This window comes from Oxyura jamaicensis, chromosome 4 (genome assembly GCF_011077185.1).
Source record: "Oxyura jamaicensis isolate SHBP4307 breed ruddy duck chromosome 4, BPBGC_Ojam_1.0, whole genome shotgun sequence".
Lineage (NCBI taxonomy): Eukaryota > Metazoa > Chordata > Aves > Anseriformes > Anatidae > Oxyura > Oxyura jamaicensis.
This window is the reverse complement of record NC_048896.1, coordinates 49,388,149-49,406,163: the sequence shown is the minus strand read 5'-3', so window position 1 is coordinate 49,406,163 and position 18,015 is coordinate 49,388,149. Positions and strand designations below refer to the sequence as shown.

The following is an 18,015-nucleotide window of genomic DNA, read 5'->3' as shown; positions in this document are numbered from 1 at the left end:
CTGAGGGGGAGAGACAGACAGAAACGGCTCAGGGACACCGCCGGGGCCGCCCGGACCCACCTCCCCGCCGCCCCCCGCGCGCTCACGTCGCCGATCTGCATCTCCACCTCCTCCAGCTGCCGCCGCCAACGCCCCGCTACGGTCCGCAGCCGGGCCCCGCCGGCCCTCCCCCGGCCCCGCCTCGGCCATGGCCGCGCCGCCGCCCGCACGGCCCCGCCTCAGGGCGGAGCGAGCGCCGCCGAGCGCGCAGGGCAGCTGGCAGCGGCGGGGGCAGCGAGAGGGGTCGAGGGCGCCGCCATGTTGTGGTCCCGCTGCCCGGCCGGCGCCACAGGTAACGGCGCGGCTCCGGGGCGAGGGGGGGCAGCGGGACCAAGCTCGCTGGGGCTGTGGTGGAATAAAACCCAACAGCCTGTTCTGTCGCGTCCCGTCTTCTCCTCCTGGCCGTGTGTCCAGGCCCCGGCCCCCTCAGGCTCGCCCATGGCCGGCGGCTGCTCGGCCCCGCCTGTGTGAAGGGCGCCTGGGCGCAGTGTCCGTGTGCTGGGGGTGCGGGTGGGAGGTGTTGTTAAACCGGCACGGCTGGCACCGCCGTCCCGCCTGGCGCCGTGCGGGGCCGTGCCGGCAGGGCGGCCTGCCTGCCTGCCTGCCTGCCTGCCTGCCGGCCTCCTCAGCGCCGCTGCCAGCACCAGGTCCCCGGCTGGGCCTTTTACTGCGGCGGTTTGGCAGAAATGCTGTGTTTTAAATACCGTGGTCTCGTTCTGCACCCCTGAAATTACAGCAGAGACGCTGCAATGGGGGGGGGAAATATCTCTCAGGGTGCGTTAGCTGACAGATCTGTGCACTAAAGCTGGTTATGGTGCTGTATACTCTGCTTTTCTGAGTGCAAATCACACGTGGCTTTGTTGTTTTTTTGTGAAAAGTGGAAATTAAAACAAGTGTTGGGGCACGTTGCTGCTCTTTGGATAGAATCCTGATTTGACCATTTAGAGCTTAGTTCAGTTCCATTTTCTTAATAAGAGAAGCGACTTTGTTGTTCAATGTTTCTGCAGCAGAAGTAAAGATGAACTGTATCTACTGTGCCTGGCTTTGGCTACACTGAACCTGGGTTGCCGCGTGAGCTTTTGGTGTAGGCCGGGACGTTTTAGCTGAGCTGCCTCCTATCGCTAGTCCAGGCTGTATATCCCAGCACGTGTTGGTGTCACAAGGGGTGAAGTTGAATGTCCTACACCTGCAGTTGTTTAGTCATTTCTCATGAAGTAAGTCTTGGAGTACAAAGTTCAGCAGGAACTTAAAATGCATTTTCCCCTTGTATGTGCGTGCTGTCCCGTGTCAGCTGTCAGAAGTTGTTGGCCAGTGCAGGGAGTGGTATCACGTGAAGAAGGCTTAAAGGGGAAGATCTCTATTTGTTTATTTTTATTTTTTTTTTAATATAAATGGTACAATGTAACTTTAACTGTTGAAAATTTTTAGATCTGTGTTTATGTTTCCTCATTTTCTCATCCTGACTGCTGTGTTGGGGGGACTGTCATACTGGTTGTGCCATGTGTTTCTGAAAAAAATGGAGGACTTTGAGTAAGGAATGATTCGTTAAATCTGTTTCTTGTTTTTGCAGCACGTCAGTGCTTTCATGCTCTTAAGTTGATAAAGAAAGACTGCCTTCCGTCACTGCACACAGCAAGATGTGCCTCTACTGCCGCTGTGCCTCGCATAACGACGCATTACACAATTCATCCACGGGACAAAGACAAGCGATGGGAAGGTAAGTGGGAAAAATGCATTTTTGAAAGCTTCTTATTCTTGCTGAGCTTTAACAACACTGAAATGTGTTGTTGTTTTTTCTTTTTACAGAAATTCTATTATCTTAAATACAGGACTAATACTCCAAATGAAATTTCATGGTTGCTCTCTCACAATCAGTGTCTTTAATGCTATGAAATGAGATCAAGAAAATCTATAAGCAACTTTTGCAATATTTCCGGACATTCCAATCTCTATGGTTAGCAATTTTAAAGGTTTCAATTCTAGAAAAGTCACTGACTAATTAGTGTAAAATAAAGTAACTTGTTCTGACTAAGGATCTTGTTGTCTTCCTTCTCTCTTCACTACAGTTTCACCAAGTGTCTTTGATGCAGCTACCTAACTGGGCTCTTAATTAACTTTAACTTTCTTCTTAACTTCTGAAGATGATATTTCTGGTGTATAGAGACTGTGTATATGTTTTTATGACATATCTTCTTACAACTTGTAAAGAGCTAATTTTATATTGGAATGCTAACGTCCTTCAGCACTATTCCAAGTACAGAAGTAGGCATTTTGTTAAGTATTTAGCCTCCTCTTATGGCAGGCAATATACTGTGGAGATACCCAGTAGTCAGTATCAGAGAGCAAGGTGTAGGGAGTGAGATGTTGGGGAGAATTGCTGATTAGTTTGTCTTACTATCTTTTTTTCTATTAAAGGGGTAAACATGGAGAGATTTGCAGAGGAAGCTGATGTTGTCATTGTTGGAGCAGGCCCTGCAGGACTTTCTGCAGCTATTCGACTCAAACAGTTAGCTGCTGAGCATGGCAAAGAAATACGTGTTTGTCTGGTGGAAAAGGCTTCCCAAATTGGTGCACATACGCTGTCTGGTGCTTGTCTTGAGCCAAGGTCCTTGCAAGAACTATTTCCAGACTGGAAGGAGCGGGGGGTATGTATGAACATACAAACACATTGCTAGCATGTCATAAATTCCTGTATCTGACTCATTTTGTAACTTGGTACCTTTGGTGCTTAGTACCATTTAAAATATGTTGATCTAGCACGACAAAACCACCTGTTTTCTTTTTAGTACATTTTCTTAAGTTCAGCAGTGCTAAACGTGACTGCTGTGGCCTTTGCTCGTTCATCCAGTGGTCTTACAGCATAGACACAGGATGCCTGCCAGATCCTGGGGTGTGCTCCATCTCCTGCGTTTGTACAGAATCCAGCTCCTGTGCACAAGCAGTGAGGTGGCAGATTGATAGCAGCGGCAGACTTGTCGCTTCTGGGCAGTACCTCTGACTGGGCTCCGCTGTGTTTTGTGCAGACGTAGTAACGTAGCTCAGGCCTAAGGTCGTTCAGGGGGGAGGACAGCAAGAACTGAGGCACCATCCCTGCCAGGACAGACATCTGACTGGCAGCTGGCGCCCTGCTGTCACCTGGGAGCTGCAAGAAGCTGGCCGTTGACTAGTTGTTTTGTCTCAGTGGGCTGAACACACAAGATGCACCGCCTTCTTTAAAAAGGTTTAGAGTATTGATGGAGTACGAGCTGAATCACAAACTGTAGTGGGGATTTGCAAGGCCATGTTACAGTTTTTTAACCTTTCAGTTGTGTTGATTCTTGTCTGACTGTTTTCATAAGATACTGTTTTCTCTATAGGAAATACTTTCCTATAGAAGTGCTTTATTAGACCTTTAAATGACTGCCAGTTCATTATTTTATTAATTATTTGTGTAGGTTTTTAATTTTTTTCTTATGTATTTTGTTTGGTTTGGATTGGCTGGAAAAACAACTCACAGGCCTATTTCTATTCCCTTTTCCATGTAGGCTCCACTTCATACTCCTGTGACTGAAGACAAGTTTGGAATTTTAACAAAGAAATCTCGAATTCCAGTGCCAATTCTTCCAGGTAAAGTTCGGTGAGGAGCTCTTTGTCCAGTCTTTTCAGTGTGTTTTTCAACTTTTCTATGAATCAATCAATCTTGATTTAATGTAGCACAACAAGTGTGTGGAGAATATAATAGCCTTCAGCAATTGTGTGCTTGTAGGTGATGGCTCTAATCACACATGGCGTTATTATTTTGAAGATGGCACTTATATACATCAGATGTATCTTTGTCTACGTCGTCTTATACTTTGCTTAGTGTTCTGTGTTTTAGGTGTGTGTATATGTTTGTGTATGTTCTTTTTGCCTAGGACTTCCAATGGTTAATCATGGGAATTACATAGTGCGTCTGGGACACTTTGTGAGCTGGTTAGGTGAACAAGCAGAAGCTTTGGGGGTTGAGTTGTATCCAGGCTATGCAGCAGCTGAGGTAACGATGATATCCGTGTGTATATGAAAAGCATTTTTGAAGCCCCTTTCACTGCACCCCCAATTATTTGTATAATCACAATCCTCTTAACAGAAATGTATTATGAAAACCATGTTTCATTAGTTAAAATCCTTGGCCCAGATCCAGCAAAGCACAAAGCAGATCCTAAAGTATATTATTAATAACATTATCTTCCAAGTTTGACCACTAGACAGCAGAAAGACTTGGTGCTTAGAAGTTCTGTACTAGGACTTCTTATGAATGGATTAAAATGACTAATCATTAAAATGTTCTTTTTGTTTAAACATTTTCAAAGGTTCTTTTTCATGAAGATGGTAGTGTGAAAGGGATAGCTACTAATGATGTGGGCATTCAAAAGGATGGAGCACCTAAAGTAAGTAGCTATGTTTTCTATAACTGGAGATCTAATTTTGGAAATTGTGCTGTATCTGCTTCTAGTGGTATCAGTAATCTTGCTGCAGCCTAACAAAAATTACAAAATTCAGTACCTGTTTTTCCGCTCTGTATAAAACTGATCAATTACACCTGAAAGTTTTGGTCTCAGAACATTGTAAACTCCTTGTAAAATTAGCAGAGAAAAGCCTTTGCAGAAAGGAGGCTTGTCTGAGGGTTATTTGAAGGAAAGACTGCAAGCGTGCTTTGACATATGGGAAATCAGTATAAAAAAATAAAAATAAAAATAAAAAAGGAACACTCCCTTGAACTCCCTCAAAAAAAAAAGTGTGAAGGTGAAATGGAAAGCTGTTGTTTGTCCTGCTGGTAGCTAGCAACATGTAAGAGCGTGCTTCTGGCTGGCTGCTTTTTCTTCTGTACAACTGTAGTCAACGTTTGTTGACAGTCTGTCTACCTTGCTGGGGCAAGGTACACGCTGAATCTTTATACCTTTTTGCTGGTTGGTCACGCTGCTGTATCCAGAAGGTGACCCCCTGCCCCTAAGTGCTGGACTTTTGGTAGATTTTTAGTGGAATCCAGCACCTGCAGTAAGCGTGTCACCTCCCTGAGCAATACGTAGGGAGAAGTCAGTACCTCAGAGCAACTCGGAACAGCTTCCACACAATTATCAGGCTACAGAAATTCTGGGTACAGGTTTTTTTGTTTGTTTTTTTTTCTTCAGCTTTTCTTATATGAAGTTTCGTACTAGTTTACATAGAATTTCAAAGAAGTACGTACTTTGATGTAAAAGTCTGGTCTGTTTTTCCAATTTTAAGCAGAGGTTGAGAAGAAAAGACTCATTCTTGCTATAAGAAAATAAATGTAATTGAGGAAAAAGTGATGGCAGGGAAAAGTAATATATTTTTCCTGTATAATATTGTCTGTCTCCCATAGTGCTTATACACACGCTAATTTTCAGGTATGCATTTTCTCCAGTAGGAGGTGCAAGTAATACATTGCAGTAACAAAACACTGTGGGTTTTTTTGTTTGTTTTTGTTTCAGTAGGGAGGAAATACAAATTTTTTAAAACATCCTCCAACCCTAATATTTTTTCCACTTACTCTGGTGGAATGTGTCTATTAAAAACACGTTATCTGTTGACTTCTTTAATATGTATATAAGTAGGGTGCCACTACTGTAAACTGAATATTTAAACTAAGTGTTTTAGTTGTCAACTGATTGTACTTCCAGTGCATAAAGTAAATAAACATCGTTTGCCTAACCTTCAAATCAAGAATACCTTCAATGTGTTTGTTTGTACAGAACCTAATCAAATGGTGTGGTTAACGAGTAGAGTGTCACCTTGTAATCAGTACCAATCAAACAGGAATGGTGAATGGTTTGCCTCTGGCAGTTTCCATTGAAAACTGTTATCGTGATCTTTTTTCAGCATTAAACTTTCTGGCTTTCAGGCTTCTTCTTTTTTTAAAAAAATAAAAAATAATAAAAAATACCCCTCACCCTCCCACCCCGCAAGATTATGTATATTTAGAATGTAGTAATGTAGTCTCCTTACACTGCAAATAAAACGTGCTCGTCTGTTCTAGCGTAACACACTCGTGTGTGCAAGTGATCGCTCATACACGAGTATGAACTGCTGGTGTGAGCCTGCTGGTTCCCCCATCTTACTCTGAATCATGTTGGAGTTTTTGATGAGAAATTCTTTTAAAATGCCATGGCAAAATTACCCTAACATTACTTATGTTTTAACATGCAGTGTAATATTGGTATAATATGTATCGTTACAATTTTATTCTGAAGTTGCATGTTCTTGGGGGGGGACAGACAGGACACTGATATATCTTTTTCTGACCTGGTGTTTTATTAGGCCTCCTTCATGTACATATGTAAGACAATATTTTATTGTAATGTGACTTTATGAGCAAAAATTAAAGTGTGAAGTTACAGGTTAAGATTCTTGGTTGTGTTGGGGTTCCTTTGCACCATGTGAATGAGCAGATGTGATGGTAGAATCCTCTGACCTGGAAAAGAATCGCTCTCAGTACAGAATGGCGATTCACCCTGGTGCTGCTCTAATGGAATCCCCTTGCCAGGTTTGCTGGGGGCGTATCATAGTTTGGTTCTGCTCTAGCTGTCTTTTCTGTCTTAGCTTACAATGATTCGTAGGTTCTGGGCAGTGCTACGAAGTAGAGTAAGATCACCTTATTGCCCTACGTTTTTTTTCTGTGAGTTTGATGTGTCACAGTTCTAACTGCTGATGAAATCCTCTACTTTTGCAGCCTACCTTTGAACGAGGCTTGGAACTCCACGCTAAGGTCACAATATTTGCTGAAGGTTGTCACGGACATCTGGCCAAACAGCTGTACAAAAAATACAACCTCAGGGAGAACTGTCAAGCCCAGAGCTATGGCATTGGATTGAAAGAGGTATCATCTGCAGAATTTTAAGCGTTAAGGAAAATACTGTAAAAATGTAAGGTAGTTGGTATTCGAGCTACTTTTAAAGACATTAGAATAATAGATTTTGAGTCATGTTTTCAGACTCTAGAATATTTGCTCTTCTGAAGCTGATACGAGAAGACATTTCTGAATGTCTTGACTCTTTTGTTTTGAATGCTATGACTCTTTTATATGTATTTACGAGTGCCTGTGAATCCGCCTTCACTTCTTAATCTGATTTCAGTTATTCTCATTTGTGAAATCTGTTTTCAGTACTTTTAGTAAATGAGAGGGGGATTCATGCTGCCTAATTTTAGGTAGTTTTAATACCTGAGGAGAGGAAGAAGGGCTTTCTGTGGGTTTTCTGCATGTTCATTAGAGACAGGAAGGAGCTGTCATGCTCTCTGAAACACCTGCATGAGCTTTACACACACACACACACACACCCTGATCCCTTCGCTAGGCTTATAAAATTGGGATAGAGATCTGGTGTATAAAAAAATATACTCAGGAAATACTAGTCGTGAAAAAAGACCTGGTTGTCTAGAGTATGTCCAGAGTTTGTAACATGCTCTTTTTAAGCATGTGCTTCCAACTACAAAGTATTCACCAAATTTATTTGGTGATTTTAAAATATTTTCGGCAAAAAATTTTAGATTTCTGTAGAGAAGAGGAAATTGGTGAATGTTCCTATGCATGACCTAGTTAAAACTTCTAATACCTAAGTCGTAGGTATAGTAGAGTACAGTCCCGTTGGTACCAGATGAGACAGGTTTCAATATGACCATGTCTGCTTTAGCAAATAGTGCAGTCCAATAGGAATGGATCTGTAAAGTGAAATAGTTGGTGCTGATGAGCTGACATCCTTGCTATTCACATCTCAGGGTTATTTTTACTTTGGCCTGGCTCTATTTGAGTCCCATGGACCGAGTAGCCTTTTGTGACTGGAATGCTTTAGACGAGTTTCTGGAGCCAGGCAGAGTTGGGTTTCATGTGAAAGGAATCCAGTCCGTGCCTTCCATGACTGCTCTGTGATGTGAACCAAAGCGTGCTGAGTGGGAGCAATCCGGAGTCCTGCTCAAAAACATGCTCCTTATTCCAAATAGAAATATTAATGTAGATGTACCCTCTGTGCTTGAGAAGATCTGATAGTGCCCCGTGGGTGGAAGGGATAGTTCTACTCCCCCTCCATCCTTAGACTGGGCCAGGCACATCACTCCATGATGTTTTGTGAATTGAGTGGAAAATTAACCCACCAGTAAAAATAGGAAAATGCTTCTGTAAGTTTGCCATGGCTCAGGTGAGTACTGGAAATTTGTAGGAGAGAAGAGAGGACAGCTTGTTTGGCAGCAGATACTTAGATCAACTCTGCTGTATAGTTAAGCCTGACCTTGAGAATCTTGTGAGGAATTTGTAATGATTCATGTGAAAAAACTGTTTTTAAAGAAAAAACATCAACGTAGTTGCATTTTCTAGCAAAGATACTGTCAAAGTAGCTCATAAAAAGGATCGTGTTGAATGAAAAATTTGGGTGTAATGCTGGAGTCTGCCACATTTTCTGATGTGTGGCTTATCAAGGAAAAATGTTGGCACATTCTTGAATGGTAACCCAAAAAAGCATTTGTACATCATAATCTGGTCTTTAGTTGTATGAGTTCATGCATTGGTCGTAGCAGTAAATTCACTTATCATCAATAGTTTATTTTATTATGGAAATGCCATTGCTTTGCAATATAGAATAATTTCTGGTGATCTCCATTTCAGTTGTGGATTATTGATGAAAAGAAATGGAAACCAGGAAGAGTGGAACATACCGTAGGCTGGCCTTTAGACAGACATACATATGGAGGATCCTTTCTTTATCACTTAAATGAGGGTGAACCCTTAGTTGCTCTTGGATTTGTGGTAAGTGAAGTTGTTTTTTCTTGTGTGTGTTTGTTTTTGGTTGGGTCTTCATTTTTGTGCGCATTCCTCTTCTCTGTTTTAATTTGAAGATGAAAACAAAAATAGCAGCAGACCAATTTTAGTCCTTTCATAATTTTATGTGCACTTATTCCCATATAAGGACAGGTTCATTTGTCATTAGTCTGTGTTTTATCTAGTGTCTTTTATTAACAAGATGGAAAATTTACAAATTAGTTCTTTGGCAAACCAAACAAATTTTGGTAAAGCTGAAAGCAGATGATTAACCAAAACTGTGCTTGCAAAATTTTCACAAGATAATTAAAACTTAGGAAATGTCAAGATCAGTGCAACTTTAATTCCGTTTCCTTATTTGTGTGTCAGCCTACCGTGCGTACCCGCTTTATGGGAGAAGCATGTAAGCAGGAACACCCTGCATTCCTATCTCCTATTCAGATAGGAGAAAAGCCACTTCTCTGTGCACATACAAGCACTTCTTTTGTCTTTGAACTTTACACCTTGCACATACTTTGAAAATCCCTCATGAACTTTATCTAGCAATGGAAATAGATGCAAGCAGTGCTCTGAAAGAACTGAACAGCCATAGAAATCAAGGTACTGTTTGTTGCTGGCTCAGGATATATTTTGATAATTTTGTGAAATAAAGTTTACAGGAGCCAGAAATCACTCCTTTGGACAGAAGAGAAAATTCAGCAGCAGGTGTCCTTCCAATAATATGTTAAGGGTGGAAAATGTAGGTTTTATCTTTGGGCGAGTTCTCAAATGAATAAGATAGAAATCCTGGGCATTCAGCCAACTGGCTAAGTCATTTTTTCCCCCATTTTCTGTTTTTACTATTGTACCCCGGTGCTTTATTACAAAGGCTCACCTAATTGGAAATAACTGACTAAGCTAAATTATGTGAACTGGTTAAAATATGTGGGTGCAAGGACATAATAAATATCTAGAAATAATTGTTTACCTCTCCTTCCAGCTTGTGTAGGGCCAAGGAGGTTTTGAAACAAATTTCAAACAAGCTTTCTCACTTACCTACCATTAAATCATGCTTAATTTGATTTCACTGCTTTATTTCAAAGGCAGATGGAAGGTGGTTACAGTGTAATTAAGGATTTCCATGCTTCAGGTAGGAATAGTCTTATGGCAGCAAACTCTCAGACGTGCTTGTACTATACTGTTAATACAATGTAGTTTTGGCAGTAGTTTCTTTAAGAAGAAAGATCCTAAGGTTGATATAGTATGAAATAGACTGAGGAGTTGATCGGGTAATACATGGTGGTTTTATTTTCTAACTTTTGTTGAAATTTCGTACTTTATTTTCATTAATGTTGCACTTTTTTATTTTTTAAGGTTGGTTTAGATTATCAAAATCCCTATTTGAATCCGTTTAGGGAGTTTCAGAGGTGGAAGCACCATCCAAGTGTAGAGCCCACGTTGGAAGGTGGAAAAAGGATTGCATATGGTGCCAGAGCTTTGAATGAAGGCGGTCTCCAGGTAACATTTTCATGAAGTTTTTTACTTTCAGTTTTTCATAGCCATGTTTGTAGTATTACAGATTCAGGTTGCATGCTGTTGGGAAACAACTGAGCTATAACAAAGATGAATAAGGCCAGAAGTTTTGCTAGACACAAGCACCTTGTTATCTTGCTGGAGACACCTGCTGAGATTTGCTAGGCTTAGGTTCTGTAGTACCAGCAATCTTCTGACACAGTCACTTTACTTCTGAAATTACATTTGGGTTGATACTGCAGGCAAACATGTTCTGCGGCAGAGGTACAGATAATTCTTTGTTTGGCCTGGAAACCTTAAGGGGCAGGTAGCACCAGTCATCTGGCTCTTTTGGGGGGGCGGAAGGGGAGGTATTTTCCTAAAAGCTTGTGCTTTTGAGTGCTTGACCCTTGCGTTAGTGATGGTACTGCAGTTACGTACTTTGGCAGGTAAGTCCTCACCTCCTCAAGTACCTTCAGTATTTTTCATGCACAGCTTTGAATTTCTCGCTTCTTGGGAGATGGAACACCTTGTTCATTTTGTTCCCTCAGGGAGGGAGTCTCCAAGACTTTCACCAAGTCATTCACCAAGACTTAAGGTCACTTGAAATGGTTGGAATAACTTGCAGGAGAAATAGTCTAAAATACATGTTTAATAGCTCAAGATCTTTCAAGTTTTTAACCTCGTTTGGGAATCTTGAAGCACAGGTTGCTGTGTGTCCTGGGCTGCCAGATCCATCTTCTTGATGCTTTTTTCGGTTTGGAACTTAAAGCCAAGGCTGAGTGTTCATGATTTGTGCAGCCTGTTTGTGGGGCCACTCATTTCTGCTCTCTGACACCATTGTCTTTCCTTTTTGAATCTCATCTTTAATATAAATGTGGCCACATGCAGCTTTTGAAATACAAGTAGGACTTCAGCAGCAAGGTAACTGTCGTGATAGTCTCCTGGAGTTAGGCTTTGCTGCAAGTGTGAATGCCTGGGACTGAGTAATGTGAGTTCATGATGCAACTTCTGGATGATACTCATGATACGCATAAAGTCAGCCTGCTGGTTGATCACCTTGTGCTATCTGAAGTGGAAGTATGTCGCGTCATGTTCTTTGTATTTAGTTCATGATAACAGCAGTGTGGCTGGCTTACCTCGGAAACCATTGTTGAGCCATTGTTAACACAGATAGTATAGAAAATACTAAGATCCTTTAATTTGGGCATATTTATAAGAGGGGCTTCTTTTTCCAGCACACTGGTTTCTGTATCACAGTCGTTACCAAATTTCTAGCTTGGACGAAGCAGTCAGATTCTGACTTCAGTTGCATGCTCCTCCTCACGCTGCTCCCAACACACAGCTGAAAGAACATGGTAATTTTTAAGTCACAGGCATTGTTTGTGCTGTTGCACAGGTGGTAGAAGTACAGCTCTTGCAGATCCGTCTCCTAATCTTTGGACTTCTTTGCCAGGCTTAAAACATGTCACTTACTTTGCACTGTTTCTAACATAAAAGCATGTCGCATGTCTAACTTTTTACTCCCTCTAGTTAGAATTGTCTATTGATCGTGAAGTTACATTTCTAAGTAGATTTTTTTATTATATATGATTTCCAATTTTAAAAAATAAAGCCTTGCCGATGAGTCACTTGGGAAGACTTTTTAAAAGAGTAACTCTTCCTCTGCATATGTTGTTTGATAACTGTAGCAGTCTGACTCATTTCCATCACTGGAGTACAGGAATATTTTCTTATGTAAGTGGCTCCTTAGCGCCAGTTCTCATTTTGGTGACAGTAGTGTATGAGATACATATATAAAATTATCACTGATCTAAGATTTTTTTTCCCTATTATCTACAACCTTATGACCACGTTCTTTAGTCTTTAAAATAGCTTTGTGTGAAAGAGAGAGCGCAAGCACTTAGATATTTCCCTGTTTTTGTAGCTTTTGGGATATGTGGAGGGAACGGGCAGAGTTCAATAGATTACATCTCCATAGCTGTTATTTCTTCTATTAAAATTCCAAAATCAAGGACTTCCAAACATAGAAACTCACATGCAACCTCTTTTCTGCCTTTGCTTCATCAAATACTTTGAAAAGATTTAAGAGTTCTGTGGGAAAAATAAAAGTAGTTGCTGTTGTTGAGCAATGTATTGTTATTATTATCAAAGAAGAAAAACTTAGGAAATTAATCATGTTGATGACCCATGCAAGCGTCAAACATAAGTCTTGCTTTTACAGATCCTCACCCCTGAGCTGAGCTAAGGGGAGGAGAACATCAGGTTGCCTGTTTGGTAGGGGCAGGACTTTGTGAGGAGCACAAATCTTGCCTTCTGTCCTCCAAAGCAGCCATCCTTGCCTTTTTTCTGGCAAGGGGGTGGTGGCTTCTCCAAGTGCTTGAGGCTGAGCTCAGGATTTCACTGTGCGTCTCAGGGCAGGGAGTGCTTGTGCCACCCTAGCCTGGTGCCTTCCTTCAACTGACTGCAGACTGGCTGTGAAAACAGCTGTGAAGTTCCATACCTCTTGTAATGGGAACTGCTAACAGAACTAGGATGCATGCAACCCTTTCTGTTACGTGGCTAATTTTTAATCTCAATCACTTCAGCAGTATGCTGGCCTCTCTATGCCTATTGAGTGAAATAGATGACTTAGGAGGAAAATCACAGAATCACAGATTATCTGAGTTGGAAGGGACCCACAAGGATCATCAAGTCCAACTCCTGGGTCCCCAAAGGACCACCCAAAAATAAAAAATAGTGGATGTTACTTCACCATCTTTTTTGTAACTTGAAGAACCAGTCAAGAAGTCTTTCTGTGCTTATGTCAGTGCTGCATCATTGCATCCTAGTAGATAGGTCAGAATTACTCTCTTCAGTCACCTGTTTTCAGCCAAAGGTCTTGTGGAAAGAGAAGACTTCCTTCCTACTACCTAATTCCTTTGAAATGCTGTCATATAACTGAACTTAAGACTTCTAGTCATGGAAAAGTAAGTTAAAAGTTGTAGTTGTGTTTTTAGCCTAAATTACCTTTCCTACGAACCAAATTACTGTCTGATTCAACAAATTGCCTAAAGCACAGGGAAAATGCGTGTAGTAGATTTTTTTTTAGTGACTATTATACGGATATTCAAAAGTAGGCAGCCCTGCCTGAGTAGTGAACAGGTAGCAACTGAACTAACAGAAGAAACATTTTTTCTTGAAACAAAACTACTTGTTCCGTGTTGAATTACATAGGCTATTCCAAAACAAATTGCTTCAGGCAGCTTTAATAAAAGCAGGATGCTGTATTCACAAGCCCTCATCAGTACAAAGAAAAGACTTTTTGAGGGAGGCTGTGTTTGTAACTTGCCTTCAGCAATTTCAGTCCTAGATTTATTTGGTAACAGCTTTCTGCTCAGAGTGCTGTAGTTGGTCTGTGTTTTGAAGCTGCTCTCTGTCTAAAATCCTAATCTCATTGGATGAGGGTGAGAATATCATGACAGCTGAGCTATTCCTTTGTTAATCTGGGAGGATAACGTGTATTAACAAAATATACGTGATGTTTGCAAATTACCTGGCTGGTAATTACCTTGGGTACTTAGGTACAGTCTTTGACTGTATTCAAAGACATTCTGCTTCTTGCAGAACAGGAGTAAGAGAATGATTTAGCTCCAAAAATGTATTTGTTGGATGCTGAAAAATGTCTGAAGTAAGTGGAATTTGGGGGGGAGGAGGGAAGATACTGTGTGGCTTGACAGAAAAGATGTGTCAAATGGAAAAAAGCAGCACCAACTAATAAACTCTGATATGGGACTGATACAACTTACCGTGCCAAAAATGGAAGCACAAATGTTTTTCAAAGAATTCACTTAAAATTGAAGGAGCAAAATAGTATCAGTGGATGACATTACCACAGTCTTTTCATAGATAAAGCAGTTGGAGAAAGGATATAGGGAAAATGCTGTCTCTTCTCAAACCTAGTACAATGTCTGCATTCTTACCTGTTTACTATGCCAAAATTATTTAAGTAGAATAACTTAAGTCAATGTATATCTAGATCGTGCACATGCAAGTGTGAAGGACACTCTAGTCTCATGCCAGTTTGACTTCCAGCATGTTATATTCACCTAACAGAAAGCAATTTTTTTTTCCTCTTCAGTCGATACCCAAGCTTACCTTCCCAGGTGGATTATTAATTGGCTGCAGTCCTGGACTCATGAATGTTCCTAAGATCAAAGGGACACACACTGCAATGAAAAGTGGCATGTTGGCTTCAGAAGCCATCTTTAGCCAATTAACGAATGAGAATCTCCAGTCAAAGACAATCGGTAAGATCGCTGTGCTCTCACCTGGAGTTACCTTGTGTCCAGTTGGAGCCACCAACAGTTTACCTGTAATTAGTTTTCTGATGGAAATGCAAATCATGAAATGAGTGTGGTGGTTTAAAAAGATGCATACTGTTTGTTTAGTATTTATACTGTAAAATTATTTAAGAAATAAAGTTTTGCTTAGCTATTCTTAAGTATTGATCTTACTGCTAGGACAAAAGTACGCCTCTAATGAGAAAACTAAGCTTGCACTTCCTGTATAAGTAAACAAGAATAATATACGTTCAGTTTCTACTCTTAAAAATTTTAGCTTTATCATTCAAAAAGTCTTACTGAAAGACTGCAGTCAGAAGGCAGAAGATTAAAAGGAGCTGATGACACGTAAGCAGAAGTGTGAGATTTTTCAAATTTACTTTTCACTGTATTGTTGTTAGTAGGATCCTTTTTTCTATCTTTACAGTCTTCTCGGTGTGAGATTGTGTATTTCCTATTATATGTAATTCAAATGCATTGGGATAATCATCTGATCCTGACTGCATTGTAGTGTTATATTTAGCCCTGCTTGTTCCCTTAAATCTGTAACAAAGGCTGTACAGGGAGATAACCCTGCTAGAATTTGAGCCACTCCGGAGAACCAATGTAGCCAGGTGCCACATAATTATTTTAGAAATCTCTTCTCTGTAGTGATGGAGTCACCTCTGGTGAGCTCTTCTGCAAGAGAAACGTGCAACTGAAGGTGGCACAGAGGTGAACAGATAAAGCACAGAACTGAACAGATAAAGCTCCTAGTTTACTGTAACACGGTAGAGTGATTAGACCCTAGAACTTGTCTCGGTTAATAAACACTCTATTAGTTTAGTCTGCTGCTCTTCTTTGATTATCAGCAGGTTTTAGAAGCTGTTAACAGCTCTGTCAAGACAGATTACAGCCCAGCTACTGCTCTGTGCACAGCTAGGGAGTTTTTTCAGACTGTTACATGAGGCAGAAAATACAGACTGAAGTAGGTCTTTATGTATAGACAGGCCCTTAACGTGTTTATTTAAAATATCTAAACCTATACGGTAGTGACGGAGATCAGTGAAGGAGAGGAAACTTTCATTTGAAGAAACTTTTTTTTTTCCTAATTGCTTGGCTTTAACTATATGATATTGCAGGAGATGTGTCAAGTGTGCAATGCCTGTAGCATTTGTAAAGAAAACCAGAAGTTTAGTCAAACACGGCTTGATAACTTGCTGGTTACAAAGGGAGGAAATGTTGTCTAGTATCGGTGTCCTCCACAGAGCCATAGCCATAGTTAATGAAATCAAAATGCTTGTGGTTGCCGAACTTGTAAAGGAAAAGCTTTTAACTTAACAAATTTAAAATTGAAATCCTGGGTCTCAGACCACAGGTAAACAGTCCTGCTCAGATCTTGATTCTGTGAAAGAGGGGCTGTTTTCTGGTAGGGATGCTGGTATAGCCACCTGGTCTGCTATCTTTATTTTTTGCTGAAGTTTGAGGCAATTGCTTCTTGTGGCTCTTTTAAAGAGGTTACAAAGGAGCAGTGGGTAACCTGCTGGTGACTGCTGAACCTGGTTTCTTCGAGAGGCTGAAGTATGTAATGTTGTACAGTCTTAGCATACTATTATGAAATTCTTAGTTTGCTCCCTTCATTGCTTGTCTTTATTCAGCAGGTTGTTTTGTTTGTTTGTTTGTTTGTTTCAAGGATAGTCTTTATGTACTGTAGGTACCTAACAAGTAATGTCCTTCTGTAGGACTTGATGTGCAAGAATATGAAGAAAACCTGAAAAAGTCGTGGGTCTGGAAAGAGCTGTATGCAGTTAGAAACATCCGCCCGTCCTGCCACAGCATACTGGGTGTGTATGGAGGAATGATTTACACGGGGATATTTTATTGGCTACTGAGAGGAAAGGAACCATGGACATTAAAACATCCAGGTAACATCATTATTTCCTGAAAGAAGATATTAAATGTGTGTGTCAGTCTCTTTTCACAGTCTCTTAGTTTAAGCTAGACCATATCTGGTTAACTGGTAGGGACTTAAACTATAGAAATTGATGATAAAATGGTGAAGTAGACTTGTAGATGAGGCCATTAAAACATTGTTCTGCTTAGCATAGATTTTGTCCCATGAAAAGATTTGTCTCATGAAAAAGGCTACCTTCTATGAAATACTTCATTCTGATGAGGAAAAGCAAAATAGCTTGATTAAATTTTAATTCTGCAATGAATGTTATTTGTTAAAAATGTATTTAGGACCAGATTTTGCTCAGCTCAAGCCAGCCAAAGATTGTACTCCTATCGAATACCCAAAGCCCGATGGAAAAATCAGTTTTGATCTCCTATCATCTGTGGCTTTAAGTGGTACAAATCACGAACATGACCAGCCCGCTCATTTGACTTTGAAAGATGACAGCGTCCCTGTGAGCAAGAATTTGGCTATATTCGATGGACCGGAACAAAGGTTTTGCCCAGCAGGTAGGTAATAGAAATGGAGTGTGTGAGAGAGATTTTGCAAGGTGAAAAACTTAAGTATTTCAAGGGGAGTCCACCTGGCATGCTACTTCAAATATTCTGTCCTAGTTGTCTTCCTAGAAAAGGCCTCAAGTAGAGGTCTTCAAATTTATTACGTTAAAAATACATTCATGACAAAATAATGGGTAACCGTGGAAGAAGGCAGCTGAATGACACTGGTACTTTACTTCCCTTGTTATGCTTGTTGACTGTGCATGTAAGAGAAACTGGTCAGAGAAGTCACACACTCTTGTGCTTTTCCCAGGCGTTTATGAATATGTTCCTCTGGAAACAGGAGAAGGATCAAGATTGCAGATAAATGCTCAGAACTGTGTCCACTGCAAAACATGTGATATTAAAGACCCAAGTCAGAACATTAACTGGGTAGTGCCTGAAGGAGGAGGAGGACCAGCTTACAATGGGATGTGAGGTGGCTTGAGAACTATTCAGTGACTTCTGATCACCAACAGAAAAGTTGGAGTATTTTATGCTGCAGTGTGAAGTACAGCACTGACTTGAATGTTAGAGTTTTAAGACTAACGTGCCATTCTGAAGTTTAGGTATGAGCACTGCATTAGATGAAATGGAAGGTGGGTGTATTCTGGTTAAACTCTAGCCTTATTTAAATAGAACTTCTTTTCAGGAGTCGGGTGGCAGGCAGAAGAAAGTTCTTCTTAGGACTGACAAATGAACTTTGTACCTTGGATTTATTGCTGAAGTTCAGTGATGATAAGAGCCATATCCAGAATCAGGAGTGTAATGGAAAAGTTTAGTACCTATCCTTAAAGTGTTTGTCTATTGGAAGTGCTTTACTATATGTAGAGTCCTACCTCACAGTAGGGAAAGTACATCAGTCTAGAAAACTGTCACTATTCTTAAGTGTTACACTTTTTACATAAA

The 18,015-nt window shown here is 40.7% G+C and overlaps 1 protein-coding gene across 1 annotated transcript; it reads left to right on the top strand.

Moving 5' to 3' along the window:
• Positions 1–203: 203 nt before the first annotated feature.
• Positions 204–17,902, top strand: ETFDH (electron transfer flavoprotein dehydrogenase). The gene is made up of 13 exons (XM_035325911.1): positions 204–331; positions 1,610–1,756; positions 2,455–2,684; positions 3,564–3,645; positions 3,933–4,051; positions 4,368–4,445; positions 6,746–6,892; positions 8,669–8,809; positions 10,175–10,318; positions 14,433–14,601; positions 16,356–16,538; positions 16,858–17,079; positions 17,381–17,902. Exons 1-13 carry the CDS (start codon positions 298–300, stop codon positions 17,542–17,544), a joined length of 1,860 nt encoding a protein of 619 aa, XP_035181802.1. The 5' UTR covers positions 204–297; the 3' UTR covers positions 17,545–17,902.
• Positions 17,903–18,015: the final 113 nt, after the last annotated feature.

Bases quoted from the DNA above. Each gene is read 5' to 3' on its own strand.
- ETFDH (XM_035325911.1), top strand. From the start codon at position 298: ATGTTGTGGTCCCGCTGCCCGGCCGGCGCCACAG. The intron at 6,893-8,668 runs GTATCATCTGCA...TCTCCATTTCAG, and splicing joins ATGGCATTGGATTGAAAGAG to TTGTGGATTATTGATGAAAA. The intron at 10,319-14,432 runs GTAACATTTTCA...TTTCCTCTTCAG, and splicing joins TGAATGAAGGCGGTCTCCAG to TCGATACCCAAGCTTACCTT.